This window comes from Mercenaria mercenaria, unplaced genomic scaffold, assembly GCF_021730395.1.
Source record: "Mercenaria mercenaria strain notata unplaced genomic scaffold, MADL_Memer_1 contig_162, whole genome shotgun sequence".
NCBI lineage: Eukaryota > Metazoa > Mollusca > Bivalvia > Venerida > Veneridae > Mercenaria > Mercenaria mercenaria.
Window position 1 is genome coordinate 23,173 of NW_026459610.1, and position 19,853 is coordinate 43,025.

At 33.8% G+C, this 19,853-nt stretch overlaps 1 protein-coding gene across 1 annotated transcript; it reads left to right on the forward strand.

Annotated features, from left to right (window-relative positions):
- Positions 1 to 1,942: 1,942 nt before the first annotated feature.
- Positions 1,943 to 11,804, forward strand: LOC128551745 (T-cell-specific guanine nucleotide triphosphate-binding protein 2-like). The gene is made up of 3 exons (XM_053532661.1): positions 1,943 to 2,095; positions 7,987 to 8,035; positions 10,611 to 11,804. Exons 1-3 carry the CDS (start codon positions 1,944 to 1,946, stop codon positions 11,802 to 11,804), a joined length of 1,395 nt encoding a protein of 464 aa, XP_053388636.1. The 5' UTR covers position 1,943.
- Positions 11,805 to 19,853: the final 8,049 nt, after the last annotated feature.

Below are 19,853 nucleotides of genomic sequence, written 5' to 3' on the forward strand. Positions count from 1 at the left end.
CTCCTGCTATTTTGTTACAAATGGGGATAGGGACCAATTTAGCTAAAAATATAAACACGTTTAATGACCTCTTCTCATGAACCGCTTCAGGAATCTTCATCAAACTTCTGCTGTAATTATTCGTCTAAGGATAAACGAAACAAAATTGCAACCCTACGAAACCTTAGCGAAAAATTAAAAGAGAACCATTTAAATTGTTAAAGTGCGGTGTTTAGTTTTGCAATTTGAAAAATGTTAGATGAAAGATGAATGTTAGATGAAAAATTCATAAAGTTCTTTCCTTATTACAATTCGCCGACCATCATTTTTAAAGATATTTATTGTTTCTAGTACTTCGGACTTCCGAGCGATGTGGCCAAGTCAGACGGCTTCTGATATCTTACAAGATGCAGACCTGAAAATAAAAAGATACCCGTTTACATCTTACTTGAAGAAGAAATAAAACACATAGTACACTTCATACATAGATTTTAAAATCCACAAGCCACCTGAAAGATAATTTCAGCCCGCGAAAATACATGACATTTCAGCCGAAATTAGCCATTTTTCAAAGTGGCCTTAAAATGTTAGGGGAAATGATAGAGACAAATGGCCACATGCAGTCTGTACTCAGTTTCAAGTATTACTTGCAGAGCTGGACAAAAATGCCTGTCAACCGATTACTTTTTTCACTATTTTCATCTGCGTGAGGCCTATATGATATTTGACAGTTCACGAGAAGCTGAATGCTGATAGCGGTATATACGCATTTCAAGCAGTTATACGAAAATAATGCCATCAAGCTTACATTCGCATCTGGAAGAATTTCTGCAACATACCATTCTTAAACTTGTTAATCAGAAACTCACATCAACAAATATTTCAAACATCAAAACAGCCTTCACTTCAAGGTTTTATCTCTAATGACAGATTTTGACCCTTGCCAATTCGAATCTGTGGCTGGAAACTACCAACTGCTACCTTATAATGAACAAACATCTCGTAATCCTTAAATGAAAGAGACGTATCATACATTAGTAAGTTTTGCGTACATGATGATTTAAGGTAATAACTGACTCGTCTTACCTTAAGTGTTTGTAAATAGGTCAATTTAAGTCAATGATATAGATATGCTTTGACATTTAAAAACGACCTTTGGGCGAGTTCATTAAGTAAGGTGGATCTGGTATTCGGATCATCTCAGCTGATGATTTACGTAAGAAATAGGTATATAATGTAAGTTGCGATGAAAGACTGCACAGTGTATTGATAAGTGTGATTGCCCCTGATACATGGCATGCACGCAACCTGTTGGTTCGAACCCCAACAGAATTTCTTTTTTTATTGTATTATGAATTATAATTCAAAAAGTAAGTATCATATTTTATTGCCTGAGGTTAATATTTACTGTTTTCAATTATTTTTTCTTCATTTTTCCCCATTTGTTTTCTTTTATATTTTTTTTCTCAAAATTTATTTCATATCAGAAAAAAAAATCATTTCACAAACAAGGTTAATCCTCAGATTCGCTGGCAGTGTCGGTTTCTGAATCGTCCGCTGAATCATCAACGTTAATAACAACCTTCGTGAAAAAAGCTGGACATTGTACAATGTAGTTATCAGAAAAGAAAAAAAAGTCTTATCTTTCCGGGATACGAACCCACACGTACACCTTGATACATTGTATGCGACGTTCACTCTAACCTACTGCGCCAAAAAGACAAGTTTAGTACGTGCGATTGGTTGGTGTCTTTTATGTATAAAATATGTATTCAGTAAACTATAGCACCCCTTTACTTGGATTAGTTCAATATTAAAAGTACATTTACGCCCGAAGCACAACGTATATCTATATTATTTGAAATGTTTACATACGTTTCGACTTTAAACCTTTTATCAGATCTGACTATCACACAGACAATAATAATAATTATTGTAAAATGGATGTGTATATTATTTTAGCAATGATATTACTTATTCTTTATGTCATTTTACGTAGTAACATGGATGCCGGAGAACGAAGAAGAAAACGGTCAGTTAGTGGACATGCTAACTCGACAAGTTACAGATACAAGTGGAAGGTTTCTCATAGGAGAAGAATCGCTTCTTTATCAAGGTAAAGTTTAAATTATAAGTAAATATTAACTTCAGCGATAATGGCATCAAGATTTAGATAAAATCTTTCCTGAATAGTTCGGCGCCAGGTACGTAGACATTCATTGTAGCACAAAATTGGATTGCCATATATTGTCCTATATGCACTGTATAATTGTTTGTGGTAACTTAATCAAACGACATGTGAATACACAAATGTATACATAGCGTATGAAGAATACTATATAGAGATAGTACCTAAAATTTTGAATTATGAAAAACAATTTAAAAAATAACGCTGGCTGCTAATATATAATATTCATGACCGAGAATAATACTTTAGTTTTATTTGATCATTTTGAAGCATGTTGTTAAAGAAACTTCTTCTAATTTCTGTGTGACCGCTTTTGCAGACAGTCATATCTATCAATTCATTGATGCATATTTAATTCCCAATTATACCTAGAATGCAGGAAGAGCTTATCTCATTTAAAAAAGGTTGTCAAATACATGGTTATTGAATGACACCAGAAATGTTTTAAGTCTAATAAAATAAATTCAGATCCACTATTTAAGCTGATATTTAGACAAATGTTATCTGTACCATATCACACAGCATATATAAAAACGAGAAGAAAACTCTTCAGTATTTGCCATGAAAATTGACACTGCAATGAAATGACTTATCACTAAGTTTTTAACCACACAGCTACTTCATTGTTCCTATTTATTTGTGTCATACAGGTGTACAGGTGAATGTACGATTGTATCTTGTGTCATTGGTTGATCTCTAGTACTATGTCTAAACTATATGCATGAAACCTCGCTGCGGGTGAAGAATTCTTGTATGTGAGAAAGTCATCCGTTTGGCTTACGGAAGGTCTCTGGCTCTATCCAGGTGCCCAATCGCGCCTGAAATAATGTCCGAGGGCACATGTCGCCTTCCTCTACCATCAAAAACTTAAAATTTTCAGTATGTATTACAATGATGTCGGTATGACGTTACGCTAAACAAACAAAACAAAGCTCTCCAACACAAAAATGTCTTACAATAACGCGACTGGGAACACAGTAAATTTGCTTTGATATATTTATTATGATGTTTGTAGTCGAAATAGATGAATTCCCTGCAATTGTTACCAGCTTTAGGAAGTGTATAACGTAATGAAAGCGAGTGTCAAATCCTCAGTAGCACCAGGATAATAAAGTAAGGGTTTGCAATGACTGCATGTCTCCAAATGATACACAGTTCTACGCTGGATAAATGTACATCTCTTTTGTAGAAACTTTCAATATATATTTTCCCATAAGAAAATATATGTTTCTGGCTTCATTTACTGACTCGCTTATTAATATCAATCTAAGGCGAGCATAGGGTACTGTTGTGATGAATCATCTTGATTAACTTGAGAAGGTAGTGTAACGATATTACAGACTATAGATGGTGAAAAAATACACTGTGTTTGCTCCATTGGGGGTACATAATTAGTGAGACAAACGGCACAAAGTCCTCACTTGGGAATCTGAAAAACGCAAAGATTAATATGTAACAAAAAAGTCAGGTTCCGAGAACACAATCCAATCAAACCACAACCCCGTAACAGTGTATGTATTGATTTGTATACATAAACGTATCTTCGAAATATAAATAAAATAAAAGTTATAGACAAACGATGGCAAAATGAACAATGAAAGGAACACAGTCGGGTACCGTCTTGTAAATGTCAGTGGCAAACGCACCACAGGTTAATTTAAACCGGTTTATGCTACTTTTGTAACCTTATCATTGGCCACCATGGTTTCAAAGTTAATACTAAAAGTCAAGTTGATTCATTGACTTTAATATAGCATGGACTTGCATATAAATAAGTAAAATCTCATATCAATATACCGTGTTTAGGAGATTATCCTAAGGACAATGTGTAAGTTTTAAGGGGTACAAACAAGAGCAATACTCACAAGACTTTCTTCAGGTAAGGAATATTAGAAAAAAATGAGGTATTATAAAGAACAATTACAAAAAAACCGGCGGAACTAAAAAGGAAAAAGAAGTAAAGAATGTGAAAAATACCCTATGCTGCCAAATAAAACCACCGGCTTTCACATTTTGACAGTCAACATTTATATATGTTTATAAAGAAACGATAATATAACGATGTTTTACTTTTTGAAAAAAACCATTAAGGGACATAATCTGAGATAAAATATAAAGGTAACAAACACGATATATATACTTAGGTTCAAGCCCCATTAGGACCAAACTGCTTTTTTTTTTCATTACATTTCTTTTATCTAGCAAGACAAACTGTTTTTTGCTCGACTATTCGGAGAATAGTCTAGCTATTCTACTCACCCTAGCGTCACCGTCGGTGTCGGCGTCACACCTTGGTTAAGTTTTTGCATGCAAGTACATACAGCTATCATTTAAAGGCATATGGCTTTGAAACTTATTTTTTCTTTTTCTAGGTCAATTACCAACCTCTCTGGGTCAAGTCCCATAACTCTGACATCTATTTTGAGCAAATTATGCCCCCTTTTGGACTTAGAAAATACTGGTTAAGTTTTACATGCAAGTTACTATCTCCAAAACTAATGCAGATATTGATTTGAAACTTCACATGTGTCTTCGGAGTTATAAAACTAGTTGGTAGCAGCAAGTCCCATAACTCTGACCTTCATTTTGGCCAAATTATGCCCCCTTTTGGACTTAGAAAATTCTGGTTAAAGTTTTGCGTGCAAGTACATACAGTTATTTCTAAAAGGCATATAGATTTGAAACTTATTTTTTCTTTTTCTAGATCAATTACCAAACTCACTGGGTCAAGTCCCATAACTCTGACATCTATTTTGAGCAAATTATGTCCCCTTTTAGACTTAGAAAATTTTTGGTTTAAGTTTTACATGTATGTTACTATCTCCAAAACTAATGCAGATATTGATTTGAAACTTCACATGTGTCTTCGGGGTTATAAAACTAGTTGATAGCAGCAAGTCCCATAACTCTGACCTTCATTTTGGCCAAATTATGCCCCCTTTTGGACTTAGAAAATTCTGGTTAAAGTTTTGCGTGCAAGTACATACAGCTATTACTAAAAGGCATATAGATTTGAAACTTATTTTTTCTTTTTCTAGATCAATTACTAACCTCACTGGATCAAGTCCCATAACTCTTACATGTATTTTGAGCAAATTATTCCCGTTTTTGGACTTAGAAAATCCTGGTTAAAGTTTTGCGTGCAAGTACATACAGCAATTACTAGAAGGCATAAAGATTTGAAACTTATTTTTTCTTTTTCTAGATCAATTGCCAACCTCACTGGGTCAAGTCCCATAACTCTGGCATGTATTTTGGGCAAATTATGCCCCCTTTTGGACTTTGAAAATTCTAGTTAAAGTTTTACATGCGAATTTCTATCTCCAAAACTAATGCAGATATTGAATTGAAACTTCACATGTGCCTTCGGGGTTATAAAACTAGTTGATAGCAGCAAGTCCCTTAACTGATATGCATTTTGGTCAAATTATGCCCCCTTTTGAACTTAAAACTCTTTTGATATTTAACCTTTTTGGGTAATATTTTCCTGCTTCTGGGACAATATTTCGAATAGTCGAGCTTGGCTGTCTTACGGACAGCTCTTGTTTTGAAATGGCCCTTAAGAAACTCCTGCTTATTTGGATTTGTCAAAAAACATGACTACCAGAGGGTATGATCACTTTCTCCTATATGTATATAGTGGAACTTTAAAAAATGAAATTAAATACTGGCCGGATTTTAAAATTTACACAATTGGTCCTTGTTTGACCTTCTACCAAGAATGTTCAAATTATTCCGATTCATCAATAAATACGGCTGCCAGGGAGTGTGATCGCTTTTCCTCATATGTATGTAGTGGAAACTTATTTTTGTTGATAAAACTGCTGGCCTGCCCCCTACCAAGATTGTTCAAATGATTCCAGTTTGTCAAAAAGCAGACATGGCCAGTGTCAGGAGGCATGTTCATTTTTAGCTCGACTATTCGAAGAATTGTCTAGCTATTCTACTCACCCTGGCGTCACCGTCGGTGTCGCCGTCGCCGTCGGCGTCACACCTTGGTTAAGTTTTTGCATGCAAGTACATACAGCTATCATTTAAAGGCATATAGCTTTGAAACTTATTTTTTCTTTTTCTAGGTCAATTACCAACCTCACTGGGTGAAGTTCCATACCATTGACATGTATTTTGAGCAAATTATGCCCCCTTTTGGACTTAAAAAATTCTGGTTAAAGTTTTACATGCAAGTTACTGTCTCCAAAACTAATGCAGACATTGAATTAAAATTTCACATGTGTCTTCGGGGTTATAAAACTAGTTGATAGCACCAAGTCCCATAACTTTGACCTTTATTTTGGCCAAATTATGCCCCCTTTTGGACTTAGAAAATTCTGGTTAAAGTTTTGCGTGCAAGTACATACAGCTACATGTATTACTAAAAGGCATTTAGATTTGAAACTTATTTTTTCTTTTTCTAGATCAATTACCAACCTCACTGGGTCAAGTTCCATAACTCTGACATGTATTTTGGGCAAATTATGCCCCCTTTTAGACTTAGAAAATACTGGTTGAACTTAAAACTCTTTTGATATTTAACATTTTGGGTAATATTTTCCTGCTTCTGGGACAATATTTCAAATAGTCGAGCTTGGCTGTCTTACAGACAGCTCTTGTTTTTTAACTTACCATCATTGATTTGTTGTACAAAAGCGGATTTTTTATTTGATTAGCCATTTCTTGCTGTTTAAAATGAATTTAACCTCTGGTACAGAAGGATGAAAGTTTAGATATCTTTGAAAACACTTAGTTACATTTTATAAAAGTTCTTGATTTTGCATTTATTCTTAAGTTTACAAAGGTTGGAAGAAATGTAGGTAGGTTTTACTTCTGCCCTATGGTTCTTTTTAATGCAGAGAGCTAGGCCCTATTTTTTCAGTGTTGGAGCTTAATTTCTGTCCGATTAAATTTTTTTACTTGTGGCTCCCGAGAAAAATTGCTGTCGACAGTTATATTTTGTGTTTTATAATTGTTACGCAATACTTTGAGATTTCGTTTAGTAAAATATTTGGTATAATAAATTCTCTGTGATCGTTTTGCGCAGTGGTCATCTCTTTGAAATTTGTCTATGTTTGAGCTTGAGGAAATAAAATAATTTATACAAAATTAAAAACAAAAACAAAACAAAACGACTCAGTAAAGGTTGTTTAAAAATACAAGACAGTGCGAAACAGTGTTAACTTCAAGACGGTATCAAGTTAATGCAATTGTTAAACATTACCTGTGGGCGCAAAGAATTGAACAGTATTTATTTTTTTCATATGAGGGTATAGAAAATGCATTTAATGAACCCCTTTTGTATTGATTAAGTATGTGTGATATAATAGCGTCATAACGAAGTTGGTGCGACGTTGCCTAAATAATGTACATGTTCTGAAATCTGTGATTTAAATATCCACATTTGATGTTTCTACCCGTATTATTTTCAAATTTTAGCATATTGGGACTAGAAATAAAGAAATTCCCGGATATATGTGTACATCCCTCGAATACATTTCTGACTAAATTTTGAATTTTGACTTATATTGAATAATTAAATAATTGTCAAAATGGTGTATATATGTTAACGTCTGTAACCGGTAGCAACATTCAATGACAAATATCTTATTTCATTTAGAAGGTTTGCAGATCTTAGTTTTATTAAATTATTAATTCTAAGTTTATGTTATTTTGATTTTTCAAAATAATGTTAGTTTTAAAATGCAATAGACATTGCTTTCTGAAATTAACTTTAACTTGTGACTGTAGTTTTTACCAGTTTCCCTGACATTAAGTGTTAAAATAACGACTCAAGATAAAATGGTGATCTGTTCTTTCTTTATCAGGGAGTCGTCGGATGTTGGGCAATGTGAGAAAAACAAAAACGATTATCATGTAAGTAATTTGTACATGTATTTATTTACTGTAAGTTCAGAAATTGCAGACCTGCTGTGCATTGTTATGAAAGAGTTTTACTTGTTTGTACAATGGCCAAACAAAGGGACAAACGATGATATCTACTCAAAAGGCATGTACACACCGCTCAACATGGAGGTCATTAGTTAATTTGAGTCCTTACTGAATCCTCATATCAACAAGTACAGAATTATGCAAATAAGTTACATGCTTCACAACCGGACTCAATAAAATGGGAACTAATTAACGTAAATCAAGACATTCATTTTTAGCTCACCTGTCACAAAGTGACGTGTCGTCCGTCCTTGCGTCCCTGCGTCCATCTGTCCGTAAACGTTTGCTTGTGACCACTCTAGGCGTCACATTTTTCATGGGATCTTTATGAAAGTTGGCCAGAATGTTCATCTTGATGATATCTAGGTCAAGTTCGAAACTGGGTCACGTGCGGTCCAAAACTAGGTCAGTAGGTCTAAAAATAGAGAAAAAAAACTTGTGAAACTGGGTCACATGCCGTCAAAAACTAGGTCAGTAGGTCAAATAATAAAAAAAAACTTGTGACCTCTCTAGAGGCCATATTTTTCATGGGATCTGTATGAAAGTTGGTCGGAATGTTCATCTTCAAGTTTGAAACTGGGTCAACTGCGGTCAAAAACTAGGTCAGTAGGTCTAAAAATAGAAAAAACTTTTTGACCTCTCTAGAGGCCATATTTTTCAATGGATCTTCATGAAAATTGGCCTGAATGTTCACCTTAATAATATTAAGATAAAGTTCCAAACTGGGTCACGTGCGGTCAAAATCTAGGACAGTAGGTATAAAAATAGAAAAAACCTTGTGGCCTCTCTAGAGGCCATACTTTTCATGAGATCTTCATGAAAATTGGTGAGAATGTTCACTTGATGATATCTAGGTCGAATTCAAAACTGGGCCACGTACCTTCAAAAACTAGGTCATTAGGTCAAATAATAGAAAAACCTTTTGACCTCTCTAGAGGCCATATTTTTCAATAGATCTTCATGAAAATTGGTCAGAATTTTTATCTTGATGATATCGAGGTCAAGTTCAAAACTGGCTCAAATAATAGAAAAAACGACGTCATACTCAGTTCAAAACTGGGTCATGTTGGGACACGTGAGCGATTCAGGACCATCATGGTCCTCTTGTTAATTACAGCAAAGGGTTGTTAAGATTCTTGTTACTAGTATTTGTTAAGATACCTTGACTCAAGTGAATTTTTATCTTAGAATATTATAATTTGTAGATTATTGCTTTTCAGGATATAATATATATTTAACAAATTGCTCAGAACAAGAAAGAGTAACACGTAAGGTGGGCCGGTGGTCTAGTGGTAACACACTTGACTGTCAATCCAGAGGCCCGGGCTTCGAATCCCGGTCTAGGCACTGGAAATTTCTGAGATGCTCTTGAGTGTCTCCCTGCTAACTAAGAGGCCTGTACTGGTTCTTCCAAGGAATGAAGGCTTCGCGTGTTTCGGTGCTATACACCAGGTAGGTTAAAGAACCAGACTGTCTAGTCGCAAAGAGCTATGCTAAATTAGCCGGACAAGCCTGTATCGAAATGATTTCTCTCTATCTGTCCCTCTGGTCAGATCGCCCTGTGTCTGTATTAGTAGAGGATGAATTTCGCGCCCTGTGTGGCTGCGTTTGCTATATTAAAGCGCCTTTGAACGTGTTTATCATGAAAAGGGTGCTATATAAATCTGGTGTAATAATAAGTGCGAAAACGTGGTATAATGATGCGAAGATACGATATTAGCATTGCACTTTCGCGTTTTTGCACCTAATTATCGCACTATCATCTATTCGACTGGTGTGAAATTACGATATTACGATACGAGGACGTGGTAACATGCTGCGATGGGACGATAACTACGATAACAATATCGAACTTTCGTATCGTGTTTTCGCGTTTTCGTAAAAAATATCACGTGATCGCCCTTCGCACCGTGTTATCTATGAACGTTATTGCGAATGTTTATATGGCAGTTTTGCATCAAAATGTCATAATTTCACCCTTGTGAACTTTACTGTACACTCTAATATTTTAGAAGCGAGTACAAGCAACCCTATGCTAAACACATGCGAGCAAAATATAGATACAGCGTCACACAGCTTTGACACTTAAGAAATGTTTATTTATGCAGGATAAAAAATATCCTTTTTGAACATTCTTTTGACTTCAGTTCTTGCAATAAATGTTCGCGGGCTGTCGGATTATACAGTTAGAAGACCGCTAGTTTATACATGTACTACGTGTCAAATATCTAAGCTCTGGACCGTCTGCTTTCGGAGAAGAAAATCGTTAAAGGATAATTTAACGTTATCCCCATCTTCCCGGTAAAATATTAACCTAGAACAACAGGAAACCTTGTCTAAAACATACAGCTAAAGTATCACAGATATTAACAGTTAAAACTGTTTTTCTTTAATAACACATACTTTGGTAGAGAACACATATCTCATAAAGGCGGTAAGTGTGTATCTGACATACCTACTTAGGTACTTTTGGTAATATCTATATACAATTTTCTTACAGAGATTTCGTTCATTCGTTCAAAAAGATAAACTTAGTGCAAGAATGAAAGAGTATGGATATATTCATGGTCTGAATATGTATATCGCTGAATCCATCGAGATCTGGAAAAGGACGAAAGTTAAGGTTGCTGTTGCTGGAAATGCTGGTGTCGGAAAGTCGAGCTTAATTAATGCTTTGAGAGGAATGCAAGATAATGACGACGATGCCGCAGAGGTTGGTGTTGTCGAAACAACTGCAACCACCCGCAAATATCCTTACCCTGAGAATAAACTAGTAGCTTTATATGATGTACCTGGAGTGGGAACATCGCAATATCCAACGGAAACTTACTTGAATGAAGTTGGCATTTCTACGTTTGACGTAGTTGTAATTGTTTCTGCTGACCGCTTTAAGGAAACTGATTTATGGCTCGCTAAACAATGTTTACATTTGAGCAAAAATATTGTGTTTGTGCGTACAAAAATTGATATTGACATAATGAATGAAAAAAGAGTGTTAGGAAAACATTTTAATGCAGACGAATGTTTGGATAAGATTAGGGTGAACATTACAGACAACACTAATAGCTGCCCTGAAAGCAGAAGAATATTTCTAGTAAGCTCTGTGGACCGAAGCATGTATGACTTTTGGGACTTGGATAAATATCTGAAAAGCCTTCTGAATATAAGAGGAGAGGCAATATCAAATATTCTTCTGTCATATGTTAAGGAATCCATATCCAAAAAAAGTAGTATAGGCGGTAGTCATTTCCTACTACAAAAGACGCTGTCCGGTATTTGTGGATTTCTTCCAATACCATATCTTGAGACGTTAATTGATACGCTTTCAGTTTCGGAAGCGCGCAAAACGTGTCTCAGAAACTTTTGTCTTGATGATACATCGCTGCATTGCATATCACAAGAATTACAAACCGATGTTGAAGATCTTAAAGTGATTTTAAATTCCTATAAACAAACTGTTTTACCAGACGGCGCGACTATACATTCTCGAGTAGAAAGAAAAGAATTTTCTCCAATTCATCACCGATATTCAAAATATGTGTTTCCGGTAATAGGCAGTTTTATTTCTACTTACAAATCGTACAGTACAATGGATGCATGTCTTGACGAGATAATTGACGTGATGCTCGCAGATGTGTGTATGCTTATCGAAATGAGACTGACAAAGCTGGAAACCGAAATGAAACCATTCTAGGAACGACTAAATATGACAATGTTATTACACCCTGTCATTATCCCTGTAAGATTGTTTCCGCTTAGGGCATTTCCCTTGCTGCTCTGTCTTCTGCAAAGGCATTGAGTACTTGCGTTTTATGTTCTTAAGGATTGTATTTATATAAATATGCAAGAGCATTTTTGTGTTTTACATTACATGCCTTCTGTTGCCTTCGCGAATGTAAGGGTTTCACCTGGCGGGGATAACTTTTATCTACACTGTCCTGTGACTTTGGAACAAGGTGGGGTAAGAACAGTGACATAAAGAGGACTAACATTAGTCAAATTATGAGCAAAAACATGTTGCATATTTTCCCTGACTCGGAACACAATTGCTGTAAAACAAGAACCTGCTTCTAGATGCATATTTTACCATGGTATTTCTATTTTGGATATGTTGTTAATATATGTCTTAAGGTACATTCTATAGCCAAAATATCGACATTTTAGTGCTTGTCTTTACAACCATTTTGCGAATTTTTACTGAAGAATTACATAATGTGATGAATGAAATGCCTATTGAAAATGATTTAGCTCTCCTTCGAAGTATATATCTTGAAAAACAAATGCCAACTTGTACCCGAAAATCCGGACAGAAGACAGAAAAAAATATTTTTAGGCGGTCATATTTTTTCAAAATCGACAGCTGCTACATTCAAGCATTATTCTGCGTAAAGTTGTGACCAAAACGTACCTAGATAATATATCTACTTCCTGCGAGCAATCAATTTTTAAATAAATTTGATGAACGTGCCTTTTAGAGTCGATAATTTCAGATAATTTTTATTTTCTCTTTTTTTTATGCAGACATCATCATTTCACAACTAATCTGAGATAAACATGCGTATCTATGACAAAAATCCATAATATCATTACAAGGGCAATACACATAAAAGTCAGATGTGTCAATTTTATTTTTAGAAACGGTTGCAGTCACAAAGTAATTGACAGAATAAAATATAAATTTCAGCATATTTTTTCACACAAAAATGTGTTAGTGCGTAGAAATGTGATCAGGCTGAGCACATGGCCTTATGGATTTCATGATTTTCGGCGCTTAACGTGAAAACAGTTAAAGCACAGGATTCACAAACATTAACGTTATGCTTAAATCTATATGCGATACATTATGCATATAATTATAATTCACGATAATATCGCATATGGAAGTAACTGGAATAAATTTGGACTATTTCCTTCGGAAGTTTACAGGACTGTCCTGTCAAAGGGCCTCCCTCGTGTTTACATATTTTGACAGGTCGAGTTGTTCTGGGACTAGGAACAATGGTAAGTGCAAAGTTATATAGATTTATATAAATTAATTCTTTTTGCAACGAGTTCAAAGTAAGGTTGATTATCAGTCGACTCTATTTCAAGATCTGAGAATGATTTGCCTATTTTTGGGCGGAGAACATAGCATATGCATGCTTGTATCACTGCCACCATAGATTATCATTAGATCCACTGGTAGATCTACAACAAATCATTCTCAGATCTTGAAATAGAGTCGATGCAGAATTAACGCATTGCTTCATAGATAGTGAATCGATCAGAATAGACAGAATAGATCATTGTCATAGAAAAAACCGTTGATGTACTTTTTGCATTCGAATTGACATAATTTGAACATAGACTCTGCATTTATGCCATAAAATATGTCTGATCGGACGTGCTGAATCATCCGGCAAAAACAATCAATATTTTTAAAGTAACATTAATTAGAATCAAGGTCTACTGGGCATTTAATCCGTCATGTGTTTGTTTCAGATGAATGAATACCTGCGCCATGGAAACAATGTCATTTGCAAACTTTTTGAACCTGTGCTGGGCGTTCACATTGACATTTCTTGTTCAACAGGAATACATGATGTCGACCAACAGTACAGCTAGGTAAATGTCAATGTTCTATATATATTCTACAATAGTTTCGTAAACAAAAAGAACAATCTCTATAAGTAAGCCAAAGAAAGGACACCTCTGCATAGCTGACAAGGTCAGGGGTCTGAATCACGGGGGAGGAACTGTTACACGAGACTCGGTTGTGGAGGATATCGTGTTACAGATTTAGGATGCTACTGTTACAGTATTCCTGGATAACGTTACAGCCTTCGGAGGATAAAAATCACTGTCGGTGTTTTGTTTGCCAAAAAAAAGTAAATATTTATCTTTTTTTTTGGCAAAAGTAAAAATTGTTTTTCTAGATCAATGGTATGTACGTCTGCTGAGACATGGTTTAACACGTGAAACACAGTATATTGATGTCTATCAAGCTTTTAATGACAAAATCCGAAATTTTGATAGAAAATTATCTAAAAGAAGTTGATTAAAATATGTTTCAACCATATTTCATGCTCATTTGCATCGATAAAGACCGTCTTTACTTTAGGCATGCAGTTATAATACGAGGTAGAAAAATCAATGTGGGTCTAATTTTTCGTGGTTTATAGAATGTTACAGTTGGGGGGTGCTTCTTCTGGATGTGTACAGATTTAGGATGATACTTTTTTTGAAAACATTTTGACAATATACAATACCAGGATAGCAAATAAAATTTAGATATCATGAATTATGCGGGATTTTTTGTGAGATGTAACAAATATATTATACCAACTGCATTTTTTTCTAATTTCGAAATTCTAAATCTGATTCAACAGCTATATTAATAAAAGATATATAAACATTTTCAATGGAAAGCTAGTGTTCTATATCTAATTTTATAGATACCATAATCACCAATTCGCATTGAATCGTCGTTTGCACTTTAAAAGCGTTCTTTCATAAATAGTACCTATTTATGCTACATGTATTAAGCTAGCAAACGATGTGTCCTAGCTTCAGAAGAGTTTGGCAATGCGTGTCTTTGTCAACGATTTCAATTACTAATAAGCTTAAGAGAAAATATCCTCTCGGAATCGGTAATGAAGAACTTAAGAAATTAATTGGCTTTTCTCACGACAACTCGCACATGTGCAATAAAAATTTATTTCAAATAACAAAAGATTCTTTTTTTGTTAAACATGTATACGTGTTTACTGTTGGAACAACCATCGAATCATAGTCTGCTTGCAGGCGCGTAGCTGCCTACAAGCAGATATGCATCTGCGCAATGAAGATTTGGCAAGCATGCACAATCAAATAGGCTAATCTGAAGCATTGAATCTGTTTGGTCACAGTTAGGAGCCTAAATCATTTAACAGAGGATGTTATACGCAGTTTATAGTTAAAATGGATAATGTTTCAGGATTTTCCCATCAAAAAGTATATCATCTTTATCTTTGTGTGTATGACGGTGGCAAGGGCTTTTCAGGACTGTGCGCCATTAGAAGGCATGTCTCAGGACTGTAGGCATTGCTTTAAACGCGAGCCCCGAGCACATTAAATTCGGGTTTTTCAAAAATTAGGCGTTACCTTATAAACATAGTAACTCACTCTTTTTTTAGTTGAACGAAAGTAATTAACTATGTGAATATAATAAATTTACACACTTAAAACATTTTTTCGATTTAAAACATTTTTCGATTTCGCGCCGCGATATCTTTGGTGATTTATTTAGAGGTTATGGAAAAATATTTAACAACCGATGTATTTGGAGATTGTTCAAACGATGGGTCAATTTGCATGGAAAAGGGTGGGAGATTGCTCTGCATAACTTGTATCATCAACTGTTCATCATATGTGATTCTTGACATATCACAACCGACATCTTCTCCCGTTAGGTGGACTTTCCTGTGTTTTTAAATGTCGTTACAGTAACGCCACTCTAGTACATGTCTGACTGCCTCAAATGACAAAATAAATGGTGATTAGCAGTATTTACATCTAACAACAGAATCCTGAAGAAGGAAAAAGTATTATCCTAAATCTGTAACACATTCAAAAGCAGCACCCCACAACTGTAACATATCCGGCTAAACTGCAACATTCTATAAAACCACGAAATATTAGATCAACAGTATTTTTTCTACCTGTTTTATAAGTCCATGCCTGAAGAGGGTTTTAATCAATGCAAATTTGCATGAAATACGGTTTGGAATATCTTTAATCAATTTCTTTAGATATTTTTCTATCAAAATTTCGATTTTTTTCATAAAACGCTTGATTTGACATCAATATACTGTGTTTCGCTGGTTAAGCCATGTCTCAACAGACGTGCATATCACTGATCTAAAAAAAACAATTTTTATTTTTGGAAAAAGAATAAATCTTTACCACATTTTTGGAAAACAAATACCGACAGCTATTATTATCCTCCGATGCTGTAACGTTATCCAGGAATACTGTAACAGAAGCATCCTAAATCTGTAACATGATATCCTCCACAACCGAGTCTCGTGTAACAGTTCCTCCCCCGTGTGAATGAAGCATGATCATGCACCAAATATCAACAAATTTATACATTTATACAATGGAATGAATAACATATGACAGTAGGCCATATTACGGGCAAGAGTGTTTAATAAATAGTATCATGATCTAATTTTTATTTTACATGGCATGCATGAATTGTTCAACTTCATAAATCAACTGTGCTGCGGGACCTACAGAATCAGCATAAAGAAATTAAGCTACTTTGTCAGAGTAGTTTTAAGATAAAATTAATCCACACTTTCAAGTTTCCCAAATATATAATGCGATTTCCTTATTGGGTGGTTTTCAAAATAAGAAGCTTTTTCTTCTTTTTCACCTTACTTTAATTCATTTCAGTTTTAGAATGTGTTTTGGGGCAATCATATCCAAATCAATGTTTTTCAAGAAATGTGTGCAATTTCAGATGAATGGTTTCAAGCATTTTTAAAGTTATTTTAAAATTTATATAGCTAATTTGTCCCCTCTGCACCAAAAGTGTGACATTTTGCATGAAGGATATTTTTTCAACTGTGTTTTACTTTTTCAAACCAAACTTAATTGTTACAGCTTTGGCTTTTCTTAAATGAAATCTAAACTCTGCACATTTAAAACAAAATACTTCTTTTCATTAACTACATTTTATTCTTACCAATAGTTCATGTCTTGTGATGGAAGCCCCTTCATAAAAAAATAGTGATACATTTTAAAAGTTGAACACTACAATTTCATAACCCCTTTACTTTTTTTAATCATAATGTTTTTCTAAGATCTTTATCCTTACAGCTTTGAAGACACCTTATGATTTTTGTTTTATAAATCAACTTTCTCAGAATCTTCATATATGTCTATACACCCAAAAATGTCCCTTGTAAGTATTCTTTAAATAAAATGGGTTTTTTTACTTTATTTCCCTCTAAATGGAAGTTACAATGGTTACAAAGCACTTTCAGCTTCACATTTTAAGCCAAAAAGTGATGCCCCCCTGTGCACCTTTTTTTTGACATTCATCAGTTATCATAGCTTTTTATACTGTAATATGTTGTGGCGGGTTCTATATTCTTAGCAGTGTGTAAGTTAAATGCAGGCATTACTTGATAATTAAGCATTATAATATAAGAATCCCAGGAAAATTTAAATTTTACTTTTTGCATTTTTCTAAAGTTTTCGGGTTTTTTTAAAAGGGGGGAAACTCAATTTTAATTAAAGTTTACCTACTTTATGTAAATATTCAGTAGCTAGTATTGTGTAGTTGAAAGAATTTTACTTAATATGAACATATTCCATGAATATATATTTTGCTGCCTTTTGTCCCTGTGCATCTTCATAAAATTAGTACATTATAAAGATGTATGAATTTTACCATTCCATTTTTACCATGCATGGTATTTTGCCCCTTTTTTCTACTCTGAATAAGCAGTGCATGTAAACTAAATGATTTCAATGTGTTAATTGTGTTTAAAGTCACTATGTTTCATTTAAAGCATTACATGTTGCTGAATTTTCATGTTTGTGTTGCGAAAGTTTTCAGTTTTGTAGTATTTTGTGGAATAAAGAAAATGTTTTCAATATACTTTTGTTTTTAAGATGATCACCAAAATCTTGTTTTGAACAGAAAAAATAATACTTAATGAATATTCCCATGATTTTAATTGTGTCCCCTGTGCTTTCTCTTAAAAATCACCAGACATTTTTGAAATTTGGGAATGTGGTTTATAAACCTGCAAAATGTGAGAGAAAAAAAGTTTTATAATAATATGTTAATTATTTTTCATTCAGCAACAACTTTCTAGGTAAAATTTTATTTTTATGTCAGATTTGTGCAGAAAGGGTGATTTAAAAACCAAAGTCCAAAAACATTTATTAAATAAGTTTCAAACTATACCACAAACACCTATTCATATATGTTGAAAAACATTTACTGTTATACATATTTCCTTGTCATAAAAACACTGCAATATTTATCACCCATCTATTGGAAATTCTCTGACTTATAACTGAAGGCTGTTCAAATATTATTGATTGGTATTTCTCAACACTTTCCCAAAGTTGTATATTTCCTTGAAATTGAATTATTTGCTATCATAAAAAATAGGTGACCACCAAAAGAAATAGGTTTGTTTTTCCCAAACCCCTATGTCACACTTTTTGCTTCATTATTTTGAAAACCACCAATATGTTTCCTCATAGTTTTTTTCTACTATACTATACTTATTTCAAAATGAAGATATAAATTTATTCAAAGAAATAATGGGACAATGAATGCAAAATTTTGCCAAAAAGAGATGCCAATTTACACACCATTTTATACAGGTAGGTGTTTAAAAGTGTTTTGAAAATAGATATGACATTCAGCATTTATTTTACAAACTATAATAACTGAATTTAGAATTATGTACATTGTACTTTTAGATTGTTTTTAATGTGAAGTATCAGAAATTTATAGCGAAATCACAGTTAATTGTGAAAGAAAAAATTATGTATATATAAATGTACATGTTGGGCTGTTTTTAGTTACAGTATGATATGGTGAACAAAATGCCTCAATGCAGCCAGTTCTGGAGTTTTGGGTAGACTATGAACAGTAGACATCAAAGGTACAGGATAGTTTAGAGCTGCATTTTATGTAATTTTTTATGTAATTACTATTTTACAGTTCAAATGAACTTGGTACATCAGCATGAAATGGACAGGCACATAAATTTTCAGGACTATCAAAATTGATTATTTTTTTCAGTTTTTTATGTCATTTTCTTTTTCAAATTGTCATATCATAGCTTCCTTCATACCTTTTGCATTAAAACTCTCTTTCTGCAGATTCCATCATTTCAAATGGATCATGGTATACTTCATGGGCCCAAACCCCAGAATTATACACATACTATTATTATTATAGTGGATTTTACATCTGATGACAGTTTTCTAAAGTTATGGTCCCTTTTAGAATCTTGAATTTAAAAGAAAGAGTTACAGTTTCTTTTGTTCTATATGTACTCAGCTCCTCCCCCACTTTCTATCCAATGCCCTTGAAACTTGTAATACACTTTTACCTTAAATGTAAATTAAGGCCTTTATGTATTTCAGCCTAAAGTCTAAATTTGGAGTGTTATGCCCCTTTTTATGTTATAAGAATTATATTTCATCTCCCCCTACAGTTTTCATACTGTGTCACAGTGCAAAAATAAGTTGATATGAAATTATCAACATGAAGTAGGCATGCCACATATTGCAAGACTTCATTTCAGGGTTTCTTTTTATTGAGTGATGTCCCCTTTAAAATATCATAAATACACCTGTACATTGTGTATGCCTACTCACAGTTTCAAACAATTCATAAGAAATTTAGTATTCATTATGGACATGAGTGATCATGTGCTATGATATAGTGTTAGTTGAAAATGGAATGCATGAAGAGATACAGATAAATATATATCATCTGTTTGAATTCAAAGCTGTATTTCTTTATTACTTGTGTAAGGTACTGTTTTTCCACTTCTTAATGACATTTTCTTGATAAGTCGTCAGACTGATAATATTTAATTGTAAGATTTTCATCTAAATTTTGTGTTTTTATGAAAATATAAAACATGTTTTAAATTTATACTAGTGTAAAAATGGCTAAATTTTTCCATTTCAGGTGATCATCTGAAGGGCCCCAATTTTTTAAAGCATGGTCAACAAAAAA

Coding starts and splice junctions, on each gene's coding strand:
- LOC128551745 (XM_053532661.1), top strand. CDS start 1,944: ATGATATTACTTATTCTTTATGTCATTTTACGTAGTAACATGGATGCC. Junction 2,096..7,986: donor AGAATCGCTTCTTTATCAAG/GTAAAGTTTAAA, acceptor TTTCTTTATCAG/GGAGTCGTCGGATGTTGGGC. Junction 8,036..10,610: donor AAAACAAAAACGATTATCAT/GTAAGTAATTTG, acceptor ATTTTCTTACAG/AGATTTCGTTCATTCGTTCA.